This window comes from Mchenga conophoros, linkage group LG1 (assembly GCF_057382185.1).
Source record: "Mchenga conophoros isolate Kocher_MC1m ecotype Shallow Benthic linkage group LG1, M_conophoros_male_GT1.1, whole genome shotgun sequence".
In the NCBI taxonomy this organism is placed as follows: domain Eukaryota; kingdom Metazoa; phylum Chordata; class Actinopteri; order Cichliformes; family Cichlidae; genus Mchenga; species Mchenga conophoros.
This window is the reverse complement of record NC_140526.1, coordinates 27711813-27732189: the sequence shown is the minus strand read 5'-3', so window position 1 is coordinate 27732189 and position 20377 is coordinate 27711813. Positions and strand designations below refer to the sequence as shown.

Sequence of the window (20377 nt, the reverse complement as noted above, 5' to 3'; positions counted from 1 at the left end):
CAGAGAAGAGTAATAGATGTAGTGAAAGAAGACGTGTAGACTGCTGGTCTGATAGAGGAGGATGAGGGGAAAGAGTGAGATGATGGCAGCCCTAAAGGGAGCAGCCAGAAGAAGAATACAAAAAAAAGAATAATTCATTAAAGCTGTGCAAAATGTATTCGTTCATCTCATTACTTTGGCTTTAGACACTTGGAGTATGAATAAAGTTGATTTGATTGCAGTTTTTGGGCTCAAGTCGTGACATTTTCATAGTTTAAGTCTAAAATTTTGTTTGACTTTATTAAATATACTAAAGTTATCGTATTAAAGAAAATCAGGTGATTCTGGGGCAGTCAACTGGGAGGTAGTGATTCATTGTTCCTGAAACGAGCTTGTCGTGAACAGAGGTGACACATGCTAATAAATGTGCTATTGTCAGTAGTTCTTTAGTAGTGGTTCTTTATGTTCTCAGGAAGACACGTGGCTCCAAGGATATACTGATGAGCCTCTGTGTACTGTCCTGTCCAACAACCACAACTTCCACCTGACGGGGAAGTGGTACGACGAGAAGTGCAGCGAGAGCGGGTATGGCTTTGTATGTCAGAAACCTCAAGGTAAGGCTCCCTCAGGTTCTCTATCTTTGGTTTTTGGTTTTTTGCTCTGAAGGTTTGGATGGATGGATGGATGGATGGATGGATGGATGGATGGATGGATGGCAAAGCTAATTAGCGATCCATTAGCTGTGTATGAACTAATCCATCATGCTGAACCTTGAGTTCTCCCCACACTCCTCCCTGCTTTCTTGTCACAGATCCATCCAAACGCCCCACCCACTCGTATCACCACCTTCTCCCAGAAATTATTGAGTACAGGAACCGCAACTACAAGGTTGTGACTGGCAACCTGAGCTGGTACGACGCGATGAATAAGTGCAAAGGCCATGATTCTGACCTTGTGAGCGTTACAGATGCCTACCACCAGGCTTTCCTTACTTTCCTTGTCAATAGATTGGGAGCGCCGCACTGGATTGGACTGTACAGTGTAGACGTATGTACCTTCTATCCTCTTATCTGTTATGTACTGTATACAGTGGGGCAAAAAAGTATTTAGTCAGCCACTGATTGTGCAAGTTCCCCCACCTAAAATGATGACAGAGGTCAGTAATTTGCACCAGAGGTACACTTCAACTGTGAGAGACAGAATGTGAAAAAAAAATCCATGAATCCACATGGTAGGATTTGTAAAGAATTTATTCGTAAATCAGGGTGGAAAATAAGTATTTGGTCAATAACAAAAATACAACTCAATACTTTGTAACATAACCTTTGTTGGCAATAACAGAGGTCAAACGTTTACTATGGGTCTTTACCAGGTTTGCACACACAGTAGCTGGTATTTTGGCCCATTCCTCCATGCAGATCTTCTCGAGAGCAGTGATGTTTTGGGGCCGAGCAACACGGACTTTCAACTCCGCCACAGATTTTCTATGGGGTTGAGGTCTGGAGACTGGCTAGGCCACTCCAGGACTTTCAAATGCTTCTTACGGAGCCACTCCTTTGTTGCCCGGGCGGTGTGTTTTGGATCATTGTCATGTTGGAAGACCCAGCCTCGTTTCATCTTCAAAGTTCTCACTGATGGAAGGAGGTTTTGGCTCAAAATCTCACGATACATGGCCCCATTCATTCTGTCCTTAACACGGATCAGTCGTCCTGTCCCCTTGGCAGAAAAACAGCCCCATAGCATGATGTTTCCACCCCCATGCTTCACAGTAGGTATGGTGTTCTTGGGATGCAACTCAGTATTCTTCTTCCTCCAAACACGACGAGTTGAGTTTATACCAAAAAGTTCTACTTTGGTTTCATCTGACCACATGACATTCTCCCAATCCTCTGCTGTATCATCCATGTGCTCTCTGGCAAACTTCAGACGGGCCTGGACATGCACTGGCTTCAGCAGCGGAACACGTCTGGCACTGCGGGATTTGATTCCCTGCCGTTGTAGTGTGTTACTGATGGTGACCTTTGTTACTTTGGTCCCAGCTCTCTGCAGGTCATTCACCAGGTCCCCCCGTGTGGTTCTGGGATCTTTGCTCACCGTTCTCATGATCATTTTGACCCCACGGGATGAGATCTTGCGTGGAGCCCCAGATCGAGGGAGATTATCAGTGGTCTTGTATGTCTTCCATTTTCTAATGATTGCTCCCACAGTTGATTTTTTCACACCAAGCTGCTTGCCTATTGTAGATTCACTCTTCCCAGTCTGGTGCAGGTCTACAATACTTTTCCTGGTGTCCTTCGAAAGCTCTTTGGTCTTGGCCATGGCGGAGTTTGGAGTCTGACTGTTTGAGGCTGTGGACAGGTGTCTTTTATACAGATGATGAGTTCAAACAGGTGCCATTCATACAGGTAACGAGTGGGGGACAGAAAAGCTTCTTACAGAAGACGTTACAGGTCTGTGAGAGCCAGAGATTTTCATTGTTTGAGGTGACCAAATACTTATTTTCCACCCTAATTTACGAATAAATTCTTTACAAATCCTACCATGTGGATTCATGGATTTTTTTTTCACATTCTGTCTCTCACAGTTGAAGTGTACCTCTGGTGCAAATTACTGACCTCTGTCATCATTTTAAGTGGGGGAACTTGCACAATCGGTGGCTGACTAAATACTTTTTTGCCCCACTGTACCTCTGTAGTGTGTTTGTGTGAGATATTACTGTGTGTATCTTTAAACAAATTCTTTTTGGACATACACAGACTGCTTCCGATACCTAAACGGCTTTCTTGGTTATGTGTGCCTGGTTAGCCTAAAGGCTAAATCACAATCACCAGGAGGTTTTTGTCAGCTGTTTGGGGAATACACATTTTTCCCTAGCAACTAGATTGTCACACAGCAGTCTCTAGGCCTGTATGACTGGGGCCATCTTCACGTGATCCTACACACATCACACATCAAGTTAGCGCCACATGGTTAGTGGTCACGTGTCTGCAAAACCTCAGTGTGAAGAGTTCAGAGTTATGCAGTACATTTTTTGTTAAAAAGCATTTCTACCAAGCTCCTGTCTTCAGATTTAACGCATTCAATTTAATTGTTATTAAGAAGGAAAACTTCAAAGATTTAACTTCAATTAACTTACATTTGTTGTTTTTTGGTGGGGTTTTTTTTTAAATGTTATTATCTTTTCCAGCAAAGCTCACTTTGTCCTTGCACACTTTGTTTTTTTGCAGAAAAGTCCACTTCTTTGGACAAGACTAAAAGGTTACAGATCATTAAGCATGCAGATGAAAATGTTGCAAGTTGTGAAAGCAACAGTGAGAATGAAATACTGAACGAAACAATCAGTATTAACCTCAAAGCACAACCACATATGATGACACAAAACGACAGCACATCCTTATTGCTGCACACTAACAGAATAATAAGCAATAAACCGAAGACATTACACCAGACGAAGCACTCAGAGTGCAAACCTTTCCCAAGGCAGCTCACTCAGTGGACAGTATTTGCTTTTAAGTAAACAGTATTTGTTTTTGTACATATATATATTCACCTTGTTTTCCTTGCTCCTTTTAAATGTACTTTAAGATCTTTGTAGTCCAGAAAAAATAAAGCATCTTGGGATCTGCTTGAAAGAAAGGCAGACATGAAATGCAAAAGTGATATCAGACATCAAATATGACATGATATTTGAAGGAAAACTAAAACGTGATACTTAGAATCCCCATACATTATTCTCTGTATGCCTCTATGTTGTCGGTACAAACATTGGCAGTAAGAAACAGTCTTAAATAGCTCCATAAAGCTGTTGATCTGTTGATCTCAAAGAGAGGTCAGAGGTCAAGTGTGACATGACATTTTAAATCTTTATGCACTACTTTCTATATGTTACACACAACACACTTATAAGGCTTTTTGTGAGTTTTAAATAAATCATTAAGTTGGCCTTGAAGACTTCGGTGGATGGAAGCCAACCTTTAATAGCTTCTTAACATGAACCCACACTACATACCTTTTAGCAGAATGCATTAAAAACTTTTCAAACCGTTATGTTTACAACCAGAATGAGCCTCACACATGTAAACACAACCAAAAAAATATATCCTCCTTGGTGTATATATAGTGTACTGCTGTCACACAGTTGAGATAGCATTGTGTGCCAACTTCCTACTTTCTAACAGTCTGAACAATCAGATTAAAGGGACCTGTTTCAGTGTCATGGGATCTGATTTGTGACTCCTGATAGGTGAGGCTGTGGACTTCTGCTGACAAAGGGAAGTGATATTTAGACGTTTCTGGGTGTGTGGGATTTAGCGGAGTTGAAGCAAAAGCATTTGATTATCGTTTACTAGAGGACGTCACTCTAGTTAATATCACTGTCTTATTCCTTAGTGAGACTTCTGTTGGCGTGTTGCCCATGTAGAGATCTCGTGGGCACGTGTTTTCCCGTCAGTCTTCCTAGCCACTGTAAAATATCGTGAGCGTCGAGACAAATGAACACAGTGTGTGTGAGGAGCCGATTTCCTCTATTATATGTATTTTATTACTCATGTTAAAGATAAGCCAGCTACTCATTTTTATTGTAGGGTCTGCCTTACAGTATAAAGCGCCTTCAAGCGCCTGTTGTTGTGATTTGGTGTTGTATAAAGAAATTGAATTAAATTCAATTAGCAAATTTTAGTCAGTAATACATTGACCGGTAGCTAGATGCTTCCTCAGAAACATATATCTCCTTAAATAAAGTTTTTTTATTTTTAAATATATAACACAACAGATGGTTTTATGCAGTAAAATATAGAATAAAATGTGTGTTGGGCTGAAGAAATACACCTGACACACTGGTAGAAAGCCAGCGCTAATGACAGTTTATCCACGCGAGCGTCAGCACTGATTGCAGGAACATTTTGGTTGCTTCTTATTTAAAGTTAAGTCATGACTGACACTTTGTGACTGTGCTTCCTTACAGAGCGGCATCAATTATCAGTGGTCGGATGGCAGCGACACAGTGTACACGCACTGGGACGCAGCCGACGACGATGACGACTTTGAGACCGGCGAGTGCGTGTACATGGACGTGAATGGAGGCTGGCGGCGAGCTGACTGTGAAACACTGCTGCCAGGAGCCCTGTGCCATGTTCCCCAAAGTCCCTCCAAGCCAAGTCGGTGCTACTTCAGTGAAAATCCGTGCACCCGACATTGCATCTATTCAGCTTTTGGTTTCTGTAGTTCACAGCGGAATGTGTGAAAATACCCATTTCCTGCCTTCTCCTGCTGTCCCTCGCAGGCAATAAACCGTTAACCGCGAATGTGATGGCGTGTCCCTCCACATGGGTGAAATTTGGACATGGTTGTTACAGCTTTGAGTCCGTGGCGGAGAAACGTAGTTTTGAGAAGTCAAGAGAGCACTGCAGGAATAAAGGTAAGCTATTCGTCGGATATGACTTACAGTCACTACCAACGCAGCTGCTATCTGTTAATGTTTCCAGACCGATAGCTGTAAATTATCTTATTTCTCAGCTGTTTTTTCAGACTGTGACATGACGTGTTGCTTTTTGAGTTTCTTTAACCTGCTTTACTTTGTCAGACAAGTTCTATTTAAGTGATTTCTTGATTCAACAGGTCTGCCAATAATCAGGCCTGGGTGTGGCTAGTGAAATTAAGTGTGGTTAATCCCAGTTCATTCATGATTCACCAAGGAGAGGAACTACTTTTTCAAATAGGGACAAATAGATCTGAAGAGCTTTTTTCCCTTAATAACTGAAGCCATCATTTTAAAACTGCATTTTGTGTTTACTCGGGTTATCTTTCTCTAATATTAAAATGTGCTTGTTTATCTGAAACATCCGAGTTTGACAAAAAATCTCGAAATCAGAAAAGGGGGAGATACTTTTTCACAGCACTGTAGGACCACATGCAGCACCTAGATTAATGAAGCTTAGCTGAACTTGGCAAGAAGTTCAGAAGCAGGATGAAACAACGAGCCTGTCTCTCTGCAAAGATAACATCCACCCACAGCAATAAAAAGTAAAGTGTAAAGTTAAGCTGTGTTTTGTTTTGTTTTTTGCGGCGGGTTATTTGTCTGATATTTTCTTTGATTTTTTCCTTAAGACGTCTCTTCTCGCCTGCCAACTTCACAGTTATAACAGGACAGAGCCAAGTTGTTGTTTCACCCTGCTTCCTATCTTCTATCTCTTTTAAGTCAGGCTAGCATTCTCAGCGTATCTGCTCATATATTGCATTGAAAAATGAAGGTTAAATTCAAACGTCTGCCTTTTAGTAAGAAAGCAAATAAATATTTTCGTCATATTCGCATTCCTTTGCAACACTAATTATCGTGAGTGTGTCATGTTTCTGTTTTTGTCACCCACTAGTCAACACCTCCGATGTCCTGACCATTGAGGATGAGACAGAGAACCGTTTCATCATGGAGCAGCTCTGGTCATCGAGGCTCCTTCCCCAGACCTTATGGTTGGGGATGCACTTCAATGTTGACAGTAAGAGTCAGTCGCTTTTCTGTACCATCAGATAAACACAATGTCGTGTCATTAAAGTGAGGAATCTGCTTTTAGCTGACTCTATGGCCTGGGTAGATGGTTCACCAATGGAGTACACCAACTGGCCCCACAAAGGTCCAAACCCCAAGCTGCTGACTGAGGATTCCTGTGTCACTACTAGGGTAGTTGATGGTACTTGGCACTTTACACCGTGCACAGAGCGGCTTGGCTTCATCTGCAAAATCATCTCAGGTAACGTGAATCAGAGGCTCCCAAAATCTGCACCTAAGTCACAAAGAAAATAAAAGAACTGACATTATAACAAAAGTGGAGTACAGAGAAGATTAGATACAAGACATAAAAGTAAACTCCTTGTTCACTCTGCTGGAGGAAGATTTGAATCAAACTCTAAATATTATTTCTACGTCTTTCAGCTCAGTGTTTTGGCTTTCCAACTGACAGCCAGTTTTCAGTGTTTTGGGTGAAAACAGTAGAGCAGCCAAACAGCTCCTTCTGAACACAAATCAAGCAAGCAACTATTTGGTGAAGTATTTTGCTTTCTCTTGGAAATCCATCCATCCATGCTCATCTGTGTTTGCAGCTCATTTTAATGCTCTCAACGTGGACAAGTCAAACTTCAAAACAGGGAAGGCAGGATAGTTAAAAGTGCTATAACCCTATGCAGAAGGTTGTGCTCATTCTAAACAGATAAACAGCCTGGAAACTAAATTTGTGGCTCCTAAAGAACACTACCACAGGAGGCATGTGTAGAAACTGTGAGCATTACACTCACTGCCCACTTAATTCATTAATATATGAATTTAAATATCTTATTAGAAAGTCACATGGCAGCAACTTGATACATATAGGAAAGTAGACGTGCTGAAGTTCAAAACTGAGAATCAGAATGAGGAAGAAAGATGACTTAAGTGACTTCAAACGTGTCATGGTTGATGGTGATGGTGATGGAGTAATCTGAGTAATTCAGAAACTGCTGACTAACTACTGGGATCTGGGCTTTAGCGAGTATGACCCTAAAAAGAGCAAATAGCAAGCAGCAGGTTTCTGCAAAAATGGTTTGTCAAGTCATGTCAGCTTTATTTATATAGCACATTTAAAGGACATCAAGTGTCGGCCAAAGTGAAAGTGAACAGAGAGACAATATAATCAAATAAAAATAGATAAGATAAAAAACATTGTAACACATCCATATATACACACACAGGCAGACTCTTATATATACTTGTTTGTAGAAATATACATGTATGTGTACATATGCACATGCATATACAAAAGTGTACACATACACACACAAGCACACATACGTGAACATAAAATACATGTATACATATACACAGGCGGAACAGGCTTGAGTGACAGATGCCTAAATAGAGAGAGTTACAGTAGTCAAGACGTGATGATATGAAGGCATGGATAACGGTTTCCAGATCTTTAGATGATATTTTTGAGTTTAGAAATGCTCCTGAGTTGGAAAAAAATGCCACAAACAACTGAGTTTATTTGTTTGTCCAGCTTGAGGGTAGAATCGAAAATGAAACCAAGATCTTTTACATGGGGATGTACATTAGCTGATAGTGGGCCCAAGTCCTTTCTTATGAGACTAACAGACTCTTGCTTACTGAAAAACTCTGTCGATGTCAGAGGTCAGAGAAGGGTAGTCAGACTTGTTCAAACTTATAAAAAGGCAACAGTAAGTCAAATAACCACAGGTTACAAGCACATCTCTGAATACACAACAAAGGGTTACAGCAGCAGAAGACCACACCAGGTGCCACCCCTGTCAGGCTACAGTTTGCGCAGGTTCACCAAAATTAGACGTTAGAAAATAGGAAAAATGTTGCTTGGTCTGATGACTCTCAATTTCTGCAGCAGCATTTGGATGTTGAGGTCATACCATGGACTAAACAACATAAAAGCTTAAATCCCTCCTGACTTGTATTTACTGGTTCATTGTGGTGGATTCACAGGTTTCTTTGTTTGTCTGTTTGTTTTATATATTTAGCTCTATAGAAATGGTTAGAAATCATTATTGAGACCTAAAATAAATCAAATGTTCATATTGATTCTTTTGATAATTGTTGCTGCACCGTAACATAACATTTGAAAGCATAAACTTTTCCTATTTATTGATCTTTGCTGCATATTCTCACCTGATGAGTTCAAAACGGTTGTGCATTTCTTTTCCAGATGGAAATACTGAGGTGGAAGTGAAACCGCTGAATGGTAAAGTGCATTTCAAGCTAAATAACTTAAAAACATTGAATGTTTTTCCGTAGGTTTGATATGTGTGAGGACGCTGTTTCATGTTGCAGGGCCGCGTTCAGCTGGAAGCTCAAATATGTGGCTAAACATGCTGACCGCGATTCCTGCTGCAGTGTTTAAGCCCTTTGCATGCTATTTAATAAGAGGTTCACACATTAAATTTAGAGCACGACTACATAAGAGCTGCTGTTGTGCGTTTCAGGTTTGCATCACGGTGTCATCCCCGCTGCTGTGCTGGCAGCGTTGCTAATCTTTATCCTGCTGGCAGGGGTAATGTGGTTTCTGTACAAGAGGAGCTCCGGACGTTTCCAGCGGCTCCCCACGCTCGGCAGCGCTTATTTCAGGCAAACGGACTCGCAGGCTACGGAGTCAGATGGAAACGTTCTCATCGCAGACCTGGAGCCTCCCTCGGGAGAGTAGCACGCGTTGACTTGTTTCTTCCTCGAAGCCTCTGCTGTCCTCCCGTGCTCCGTCACCTTGTCACCGTCAGCTACGGATGCCGCGCTGCACTGTAAAACTGTGATGCTGACTCCTCAGGACAGTGGTGAGATGATGACGGCAAGCAGTTTCGAGCGCGTCTCTAGTTTTCATTTACTCGCACCATTTAGGTCACCAAACACTTGCAAAGACACTTGAAGGCCACGGACTAAGAGATCACACAGACCAAGAAGGGACGCTAAAGAGCTTTGGACTTGTTTGAAGAGGTTCCGTTTGATGTCATCCGGGATTTATTCTGTTATGATTTGTAAACAGTGTTAAGGAGAATAATTTAAGACATGCTCTTGGGCTTCTTTTCAGGGCAAAAAGTCACTTTCATTGTCAAGCATGAGTACGATTCATGATAAAATATTCTTTACAATGATGCTTTGTTCATTCAGACTTCTGTTGATGGGTCTGTATGCATGGTACAGTATTTTGTCAGTATTACTTATTTTGTCATTTTTTATTCTCTCATGTGTACGTGCTGTATGTTGGTCATGACCAAATAAGTACTGGGACTGAATGGATTTGCTTGGTTCTGGCTGCTGACGAAAAGAACACAGAGGGATATATGTTTTGCACAGTTTTATTTGTGTTTTAATAAATCGAATTTGGTTGAATGGTTTCTGTTAGTTTCATTATTACTTACTGTACTTTCAATTTGCCTGGTGTTATTTTCTTTGCTTCATCACCTTAAACCCACACTTCCTCTTAGACGGCCAACTTAAAAGATGCCAGCAGAAACCACAGTGAGGTTGTGCATCTCGTATTTAACTATGTTTTGTCTTTTGGGCATTACTATTTTTACCAGAAAGAAATCTAAAAACTTAGATTGACGTGAGGGACAGAGATCAGAGTCCTTACAGACTGCCTGGGGAATAATGTTATTGATATAGTAATGATGTAGGGCCATAAAGGTCATTGTCCTTTTTTATTATCAAAGGAAACCATTCGTGCCTATCGGTTTCCCTTGAATGTTATCTGTTATGTTTTATGATCTCACCCTGAAACAATTTCTTGATAAATTTCTTCACTGTCCTGAGGGCAAACTTTTTTCCTGACATGGTGCCCTTTAAGTAATAATTTAATAATCACCCGGTGTTTTGTTGATCTCTGTAAAACGCACAAACGTCTCGGTGTGTGTGCAGTAATTATCGGTAACGAAGCTGGTGAAATAATAGAGAATAAACAGAAATGAAAGGACAGGTGATCAGCTGTTAGCTGTCACGGGACTTTCATAGTAGATGAAAAAACACCCGAAAGCCCGATTATTCAGGGAAACAACCGAGTGGGTGCGAAATACCTTTCTGGGCAGGGTATGTGAAAGGAAGACGCCAGAAAATAACCAGAAAGTTCACGGTACTTGAGGGCGAAACCGGAAGAAGAACGTCACCACCTTCCAAATTAAAATTTAACGGTTGACTACGTCAACTTTTTTCTTTAGGTTTTTTTTTTTTTTTTTACAACACCGTAATTTAAAAATATCCGATTTTTGGCTAAGTATTTAAATTTCTAACATAATTCTGGAACATGTTTTACTCCTTTGTCCTATTTTTATTTTTTATTTAAAGTTTCTCAAATGGGATAGCCTAATATCATTTTTAAACTCGTAATTTGATATGTTTTTAAATGTAAATGTGTTCTAATATTTTTTTAATTGTATCTGATAATACTGATTTTGGTAAAAAAAAATAAAATAAAATTCAAATTTGACTTGGGGTTTCGCTTTATAATGGAGTTGGTTTCATTTCTTACCATGTTGGAAATACCCCTTTTTATATTTATGTAAATTGCATAATTATTGCATAAACACGGGCCTGAGCTGTAATATTTTATTTTATGTGGATGTGGTTTTACATATAGATTTAATATATAATTTTGACTTCTATTAGAGTCCTTCTGCATGCGCCTGTAGTGTCTGCTAGTCTGATCCATCGTGCGTAGCAGCTGTTTATTTCATAACGCTCCCTCTGAAAGGTTTCTCGTTGCTGTTGTTTTATTCGTTAAGCGGAAGTTTGTTGCTAAATTGACTTGGACTCAGTGGATGACAAGACTTTCAACTGGGAGAACTGGGTGGCGTCGGCGATCACTTTCGCTTTGGAGCTCAGTTATCAACCGGCCTAAACTAAGTGCGCCACGCTCAGAGGAGGCTTTATGATTATAACAGAAAGACTCGGTCGTGACCATGCCGAGTCTATCCAGAGCGCCTCTTTGTCTTTGTTTGTTGATATTGTTGGAGGCAGCTGTTCACTGGGGAACTGGTTCACCAGCTGCAGGTTTAGGTGAGTAGATCCGACACTTTGCTTTCATTTCTGTTCACTTGCCACACTCTCATTAAAGTCGCGTCTTCATTCCTCACTTGGCGCAAATGAGCAAAAACTTCTCCCATAAAAGCGCGAACCTAATTTTTAGGATGCGAAACACTTTTAACTGACAAGATTTTGGATTGAGATACAAACTCGGCGTTTGCTTATCTAGATGAATGCTTGTTTATTATTATTATTTTTACTTTGTTTGCTCGTTTTGTTTTTTGTTGTTTTCTTGCCCCCCAGTGTTATGTCTGACAGGTCAAAGAAATCGCTAACTCATCCTTCCCTCCCTCCCGAGCAGCTCCGTAGAGCCAAAATATCGGCATATTACTGCCGTGACACCAAGTCGAAACTGTACTCTGATAGTATTCCTGCTCAGTTGTTCTTTAGCTTCAGCCTGTAAACATTTACCCAGATCACCTTGTCCCCGCCTACTGTCCTCTTTTATAGTTCCCCTCTCTCAGCATAAATATGAAACTCTTTTATGAAGTCAAATGAATAATTCTCGGTGCGGGGATATTTGTGTATATATATTTATTATGTATTCATTTAAACGAGTAGTTTCACTCTAATAGAGCTGTATTGGTATGCATTTACACTGCATATATATATTTTTTTAAATAGCATTTTTTTATGTGTCAGTCTCAGATCTCTAAGTGGTGCGTGCCCACATTAATCATGGAAACAAGGTCAAAGTTTGAAACGGTGAGGTCTGCCTGTGTGCAATTAAAACCTGTGAGCTAAAGTGTCACGCTTCAGACTGGTTCAAAGGCTTGGTCTCCTTTGAAAAAGAGATGTTAATCTCGAGGGACGTCCCGATTAAATAAATGAATAAATAATAAAGTTTTTGTCACAGCTGTTAAAATTTAGTGAGACACAGTGAACATATAAGTTAACTTCCATGCAAGGAATGGAATCCAACTCGTTAAAGGTGCTTTCCGGACCTTTTTTTTTTTTACAAGTGTCAGCCAATCAGAATAAAGTTGGCTTAGAGAGGCTTCAGGTTTTATTTTGTGCTGAGTCATGCAAAGCTACTCTAGAATTAAGTTCAAAAATGAGGATAAAGAGCTGCAAACATCTTCACTTTAATTATGTCTGAGAACTGGTGACAGTGTGGGAACACAGTAGCGATGAGGGGCAGCCAATCAGAGCAAGGCTGCCTTAAAGGGAGTTGAGGGGGCGTTGAAATGGATTGCTTGAGAAGTGGAATGAACTCAGAGGAAGATAAATGATGATTATTTTTGAACTGTGGCTCATGCCAAGCTACTCTAGCACCGTCTGGGGATTAAAAGTGCAAAGCTAAGCGTAATAAGTCCCCTTTAAACTTGTGTTTTCTGTCCTGTCATCACAGATGAGGATGCTTTCACCATTCAGCACCAGAGCACAGGGAAATGCCTGAGTGCATGGGGTTCAGCAAACCTGAGCCTCGCCACCTGCAACTCAAACAGCAAGTCCCAACAGTGGAAGTGGGGTTCAGGTCAACGGCTCTTCCATGTGGGAACATCGCTCTGCATGGCGCTGGACGTCAATTCCAAGATGTTGACTATGTTCGACTGTGGCTCCAACATCCTGCTATGGTGGAGCTGTTTGGATGGAGTTGTTTATACTGTTTATCAGATGGGCCTGGCGGTCAACAACGGCAAAGTAGCGCTCAGTCGGGAAACTAATGACACTTGGGTAAGAGGAGAATCCCAAGACAACATCTGCCAGAGGCCATACCGCGGTAAGTGTGGATTCCTTTCTCTTATCTAAGAGACAGAATTGCTTACATGGACTGGCTGTTTTCTTTTCTTTCTTTCTTTTTTCTGAATAGTGCTTCAGGAACTAATTTGTCAAGAAATTAGTTAAAGTCAGCTTGTGCTTCTGTTGTGTTCACTTCTTGAACTAAATGTGAAGACAGTCCAGGCTTGTAACACATTACACCTCTGGCTCTTGTGTCACCTGACCATATAAATTCTGCTCCCTTTTAAACACGCCCTGTCAGCTTAATTGTTGTCAGGCCTCTCAGTTATTGCTTCTTTGCGCTGGGCAACAACACAGGGTGTCAAATTCCAGGTGTTAAACTTGCTCTGAAAACGTAGAGTCTGCCTGTTCCGTTTCTTTTGTTTGTCGTTGTGGTCGTGCAATCGTCTGCAGCATGTCTGCAAGGTGCAAAGGCTCCGTAACGCAGACTTTTACTTTCTTTTCTGCGTTCATTCCTGTTTTGATACACATTCCACCGAACACTGCAAGGTTAAAGAAATATTCAGGTAGTGACCGAATGTTTGGCCATAACATTTTAAATAACTGTGTGTTATTAAAACAGTTTAAGCTCTTGATTAAGGACACTGAAGCTTAGGAGGTGCTCTAGAAGTACATGATGCAATACCAACCAGACCTGATCGACTGCCACGTCTGATCCACGTATTTGAAACAGAAGAGCATCTTGTTTATTGTCATTTTTCATGTCTGCAGTAACATTTAGAGAGAAGTTCTTCTTCAAATGGCCCATTACGGTTTTTCTCAAATGCTAAAACACATTTCACAAACGTTACCACCAGGTCCCCCAATGTCCAAACACAACACCCTTCTCTAAAGCTACATAAACACAACCACACCTTCCCACTGCAAAACTCAAACTCCCACACCAAGAGAGCAGCTCGAAGCTGTCAAAACTGTAAACACTATACACAGCATTACACACTACAGCAAAACAATTGAAAACACAATGCTCAATTTGTGAGAAGGTTCTTTGTTCCATAACTGCCAATGCATATTTTTAGAAACTATACAGTAACGGATCGTCGTAGATCTCTGCAGAGGATTAGGCATTTAGATTTGTGAGTTTCATATGAGTAGTATAAATCTATAGGAAATCCTGCATGTACGTACACTACTGTAACACAACTCAATGCAAAAACAGAATCTATTGCACACAACAGTAATCTTGAAAACATGAACAGGGTGTGAAGTTTTTTTATTTACGTTATTCACACCACACACACACCACAATCACTGTGCGGCATCATGTCGCTGAGCTGTTGCTCGCATCTCGTCCGTAATGATGGTGCGAGGTTGTCTTGCTCTCCCTCCTGGACCTTCTCCTCTCCCATGTTGGCCTTCTCCTCTTCCTCGTTGGTCGCTCCTCTTCCTCCTCTCATTTGAACTCCTCTTCCTCATTGGCCTGCTCCTCTTCTTCCAGGGCCAGCTCTTCTCAAAACAAATTTCCCACGTGTGGGACTAATAAAGGTTATCTTATCTTATCTTATCTCCCTCCTCTGCATCAAATTCCTCTTCCCCTGACTCTGCCTTCATCCATTGTGTTTGTTTGGAATCTTCAGCATACTGTGCACTCTGAACTTGCTTTTACATGTGGGTACAGCATTAGCAACAAGTGTCTTCAATTTTGAGTCATTGTGTGTAGTGAATGACGCCAGGTGTGTTCCCTGTGTTCAAAGATTGGTGACTGTGGCAAGCATTTTGCATCACATGGGCTTTCATTTGAGGATATGAGCAGAGTTGTTTTGCAACATGTGTTTTAGCAAGGAAAAATGTGTTTAGATTTATGAGTACAGAGGGTTGTGTTTTGTGAATTGTGTCTTCATGTGACATGTGTTTATGGTACTGGAATATGGTGGCTACATTTAGTAAATGTGTTTAGACTACTGGTCATTTGGGTTACAGGATTGGCTTTTGTGTTTTAACATTTGAGAAAAACTGTATTATGTGTTCAGATCCTTTTTGTGGCAATACAGGAAAATTAGTTTGAGTGCAGAGAGCATGAATATTAAATTCAATCACAATGATGATGCAGACTGAGCTGAAGATGCACTTACATGCTACTTTTCGCATTTAACTGAATCAAAACTCCTTTCTTGGGACTTTGTTTCTTTTCTGTCACTTTCTGTCACTGAAGCAATAAACAAAGCACAATTTTTGCATCGTCTTTGATTTCAGTTTCTCCACAGACTTGTTGGGGGTGCAGGAAGGAAGGGAGACGTTGGCTTATAAACAAGCCTAACCTCCCCTTCTTCACATTCATTTATTTATCAGTATACAGGAATTGATCTAAGGAGTAGGATGAGCTGTCTATATTGGAAGCTCACGTTTGATTGTGTGTATTACGGTACGAAGAAGGTGCTTTGGTGTTTGCAGGAGGGCGTCAAATTTCATCTCATCCGTCGCTGCTGCGAGATGATTTACGAGTCGTCGAAATGAAACGACTACCACAGGCTTGAAATAGATCTTTGACTTTGTTCACTTCTTCTCTCGGTGCAGTCATCCATACCATGGATGGGAACTCTGCCGGCAGCCCCTGTGAGTTCCCCTTCAAGTACAATAACAGCTGGTATCATGGATGCCTCCCCGATGCAGAATTCCCTGGAATGTCCTGGTGTGCCACCTCCTCAGACTATGACCAAGACAAGAAGATGGGACGCTGTCTGAAACCTGGCACGTTGTATTTTTATTTACTTGTAGTTTTAATGGTTTAATGTTTTTTAACTGTTTCTTTATTCACCAAGCCACTAACATATTTATTTTTGAGAGCATTTAAAGCAGAAAAAAAATTTGTGTGGTCATTTCCAAATGATGTCGTTGCACAGTTTAACCAACAGGGCGGGGTCAGCTCCATTAATAGTTAGCACTGTCTGCAGCACATGTAGCGGTATAACTTTAGACTCATGTTATATATAAAGAATATATTCTTATATCAACATCAAAATATTTACCCTATTTAAAAAAGTTACCCTAATAATCTTTTTGTATATTGTTATATTAATATAACAGTTCACGTTCATGATATTAATGACTTAAACATTCTCGTTGCACATAAATGTGTCCAAGCTTAAATCCACTTTTATTTGTTAATATTGAATATCCGAAGCTACATGAAACACAAACTGTTGATACTGATACTGTTGTTGTGTCTTTGACTTTGCAGAGGAGGGCTGCCAGACTCTTTTTACTGGTCCAGACGGCGATTCATGCTATGAGTTTGTCACCAACGGTGCGGTGACCTGGCACGAAGCTCTGGATTCGTGTCGCAGTCAGGGAGCAGATCTGCTTAGTTTCTCTGGGCCCGATGAGCTCAATTCTACAATCTGTAAGACTGACTTACTACTAGTACTTCTATTACTGCGGCTACTTCCATAATACAATTAAAAAAACACAAAGGTTTAAAAAAATAAGTACATTCAGATTGTCTTTGTGACAGAAATGTCTCATTTACAACAAAAAATTGCAATAATGGTGACATGAGCAATGCTCGAGATTTTGATTTTAAAAGAAGTATAAATAAGTAATGAGAAAAATGATTCAGATCGTCACTGTATGAGCAGGCCTGTGCTTCTCAAGGTCTTGAACTATTAGTCACACAACCTGGAAATAAAAAACACACACACAGAAACACACTTTTCCTACCTTTAGTCAGTCAGAACTAATCCTTCTAAAACAATCCTGTCGTAATGTGAATATTTTCTGTACTGTGGTGATTTCTAAATGACTTTATTTAAAGTTTCTTTCTCCTTCCTTCTATCGCTTTGTCTTTTATTAGTTTATTAGTCTGCTTCTCCTATTTAGTGTTCCTTGTGTGACAAGTAGAGACGTACAGAAAGGAAAAGAATCTGTGAACGACTGCAAACTTTCAGTCTAAATAAGTCCTGGGATTTTTGTTCTTACTTTTTTATTTCTGAATTTTCCAAGTATGATGTCATAGAAGCCACATATTTTTCATTTCCTCAATTTGTTTTATTTATGTCCTTTGCTTCTTAATCGTCATTCTTTGGGATTTTCAGTGGATGATTACAAAAGGGTGAACTGTAAAATGTTCGCCTATACAACCCCATTTCCAAAAGAGTTGGAGCACTGTGTAAAATGTACATTAAAGAAACTGAATTTAATGGTTTGCAAATCTCACAAAATCTTACTTTATTATCATCAGCCTGCAACTGGATGCATGTGATCTTCAGGCCATCTTTTTGGAATTGAGATTGCATCTAAAGAGTAAATGAAACAGCTGTGGAGGCTCAAAGTTCCAACTTGATGATTGAAACTGCATTAGACTTACAATTTCCTTCATTACATTTACTTGTCCTGTGTGCTGTGGTGTTGCATTGTGCAGTGTTGGACGGCCTTGGCAGAATGCCGGAGAGGATGTGGATCGGCCTTCACCAATTAGATACTTCTCAAGGATGGCAGTGGTCAGATGGCTCTCCTCTCTCCATGTTACGCTGGGAACAAGGTAACAGTGAATATGAATGTATTTTTCACCTGTTACTTACTACTCATTCTCTCTGAGAACTGTGCTGCACATGTTCTCATTTTGCAGCCTCGTTTGTAGGCTTTGTTTCCACAAAACCAGAATAACACAGTTTCACTTGCCACAAACACCTGGTCCTCTCACCACACCAAATCTTGCATCAACGCTGTGTTTCTGCTCGTCTATGAAAGGGAGCGTTGGTGTCGGTCAGAGAAACAATGAAACTAGTGTTGTGAAGAAACCCACTGTGCCACACACTGTGACACTGGGACTGCTAATGTTGTTGAATGACCCATTTACAGTACTGAGTAATGCCTGCTAGCTTTTGTAATGTGTATTTCTTCTTAACGAGAGCAAGCATGAATGTAGCATGAAGTATATTGCAGTCATTTAGTTTTCCATTGATATAAACTCTTTGTGATTGCTCTCATCAGCAAGATTGTGCTGGATCAGAGAACTCTGAACTTCTATGTAAAGCACAGTTGATATGCTAAACTTTGAATGATACCCACATCTCTTGTCCTTCTCGCAGTGACTGTTTATTTTTATTGATATTTGTGTGGTTATATATGTAACAGGAATGCCCTCCACCTCCATCATCATTCTGTCAGACTGTGGAGTCCTGAACTCCAAGACCAACTATGAAACGATGGCGTGTAACAGGCGGCTGCCATACGTCTGCAAGAAGAGAGTCAATGCCAGTGAGACAACAACAACAGGTGAGCTGGCTGCTGACGCTCAGCAGTTACACTTCTATTGAGTCATACTTACAAAAAAAAAAGAAAGAAAAAGATTTGAGCGCCGATTTGGTTCACCACATATACCGCAGGGCTTGTTGCGGCAGTCTGGGTTTGGTTTGGGGCTCTTTGTTGCGTTTCTTCCCCCGCTTTCTTTCATCGCTTTCCTGTCTAAATCTTCACTGTTCTGTCAAATGAATGTAAAAATAATGTGCTAATCCTAATGGCCCTGCTAAGCTGTGCTGATACGCAGTAATGCTTTTGAGATGAATTCTAATGTTAGCCTGCTAATAGGTTTACAATAACAATGCTAACAAGTATTCTTAGTTTAGTTTGTCAGCTTGCTAAGGTCTCAATAACAGAGGGCAACTATCTGGCAACTACCACATACAAAAGAAAGATGTATATTTCCCAACTGACCAGGGGTTGCAGCAGGTATACAGCGCTGCACCAAAGATCTTTTCGTGATTGCTTTGACTGCTAGCAGATTGCCACGGTTGCTGATCGTTTGTCTGGAAGTCTTATCAGACTGCAAACAGTCTTTTAAATACTTCTCAGACATCGAAAAGTATAATGCAAACTGGAAATGGACAACATTTGTCTTCAAAGTCAAAGCTGAACCTTTTGAAATGTGCTGGTTGCAGTGGGGAAGTGTTGTAGAGTTAATGGCAAGCATCTGAAGACAACTTGGCATCTTCCAACTGTTGGCAACTAAGGCAATCACGATCTGTTGTTGGTGCAGCACCCTCTTCGTAAACATTTTCAGCCCAGAAGCTTTATGACCATCTGCCCAGCCAGTAGTCAGCGAGTGTTTGCAGACACGTTGGTGTCTTTTATGCAAATAATGGGTGAACACAGTAATCTGCTAGCAACCAAAGCAATCATAACATTTTTAGTGCATTTCACTAAGCAGCTGGCAGCAACCTCAAGCATCCATTCACCAACAGATTGGGGAATATACATTCTTCCTTAACATAATACAATAATATAATAAGGTTGAGCCTCTTCTGTCACTTTTTTCTCACAAAATATTTTCCTTTTTTTCTTTCAAAGTAATGGTTTAAGGATAATACAGCACTGTGGATGTTGTACAAAATATGAAGCCCTCTAAGTTAAATAGCCTTGATCTAAAACGCCCAAATCCCCTCAAGGCCTCTGTGTGACTTGACTTCTCTCTACAGATTCTTTTGTCTATAAAGAAACGTTGTGTAAGGATGACTGGGTGCCGTGGAACGGACTTTGTTACAAGTTGATGGAGCAGCCAAAGAACTTCAACGCTGCCCAGGAACAGTGTAAAGCTGAGAATGGAGTGTTAGCCAGTTTCCACACTATTGACAGCAAAGAGATGATCAGCACTAATTTCCACGGAGGTAAAACTGTCCAAGTTTCTCTTGTGTTATAAATAATTTTATAATTCATATATTAATGAGTCTTCCTAACATGTTCTCATTTTCTCTATTTATGTACAACATGCATTTTTTTATTTTATAATAGAGCCATACAGTTAGTACTGAAGTATCGTGATTTACACCCTACTGCCTTATTTTTGATGAGAATGATTTCCAGGCCTATGCTTTCACTGTTCGAGTCAAATTTAAAGAAAGCCTGAAATTGAAAATGTTTGTGTGTGTTACTGCTCATCAGATGGCAAGACTTTAGATGTGTGGATCGGTCTGGTTGGTGTTGGCACAAACCCCACCGTTTTCAACTGGACGGACGGAGCACCCATCACCTTCACTTACTGGGCTCCATCACAACCGGTCCAGCCCACTTCGGATACCAGCTGTGTCTCGTACACTGGAGAGGTCTGTGTGTGTTGGTGTAACACACATCCACTGTACTCAAGCCTTGTGTGCACAT

At 40.6% G+C, this 20377-nt stretch overlaps 2 protein-coding genes across 5 annotated transcripts in view; both read left to right on the top strand.

Annotated features, from left to right (window-relative positions):
• Positions 1-9853, top strand: part of pla2r1 (phospholipase A2 receptor 1) — a 31826-nt gene extending 21973 nt beyond the window's left edge. For 3 of the 4 annotated variants that reach the window (XM_085272572.1, XM_085272582.1, XM_085272587.1), the window contains 8 exons: positions 452-593; positions 791-1026; positions 4943-5135; positions 5261-5395; positions 6348-6470; positions 6546-6722; positions 8679-8714; positions 8956-9853. In XM_085272572.1, coding sequence (XP_085128698.1) covers positions 452-593; positions 791-1026; positions 4943-5135; positions 5261-5395; positions 6348-6470; positions 6546-6722; positions 8679-8714; positions 8956-9173 — 1260 coding nt within the window. In that variant the 3' untranslated portion in view covers positions 9174-9853. Of the gene's footprint in view, positions 1-451; positions 594-790; positions 1027-4942; positions 5136-5260; positions 5396-6347; positions 6471-6545; positions 6723-8678; positions 8715-8955 lie in introns of those variants that run through there. The other variant, XM_085272593.1, reaches the window with a different exon arrangement.
• Positions 9854-11208: 1355 nt separating this feature from the next.
• ly75 (lymphocyte antigen 75) overlaps positions 11209-20377 on the top strand; it is a 30536-nt gene continuing 21367 nt past the window's right edge. Inside the window, exons 1-8 of the mRNA XM_085272537.1 lie at positions 11209-11515; positions 12894-13265; positions 15800-15973; positions 16464-16625; positions 17643-17762; positions 18359-18499; positions 19699-19887; positions 20162-20322. Of these exons, the coding sequence (XP_085128663.1) occupies positions 11419-11515; positions 12894-13265; positions 15800-15973; positions 16464-16625; positions 17643-17762; positions 18359-18499; positions 19699-19887; positions 20162-20322 (1416 nt within the window). The 5' untranslated portion in view covers positions 11209-11418. The remainder of the gene's footprint in view (positions 11516-12893; positions 13266-15799; positions 15974-16463; positions 16626-17642; positions 17763-18358; positions 18500-19698; positions 19888-20161; positions 20323-20377) is intronic.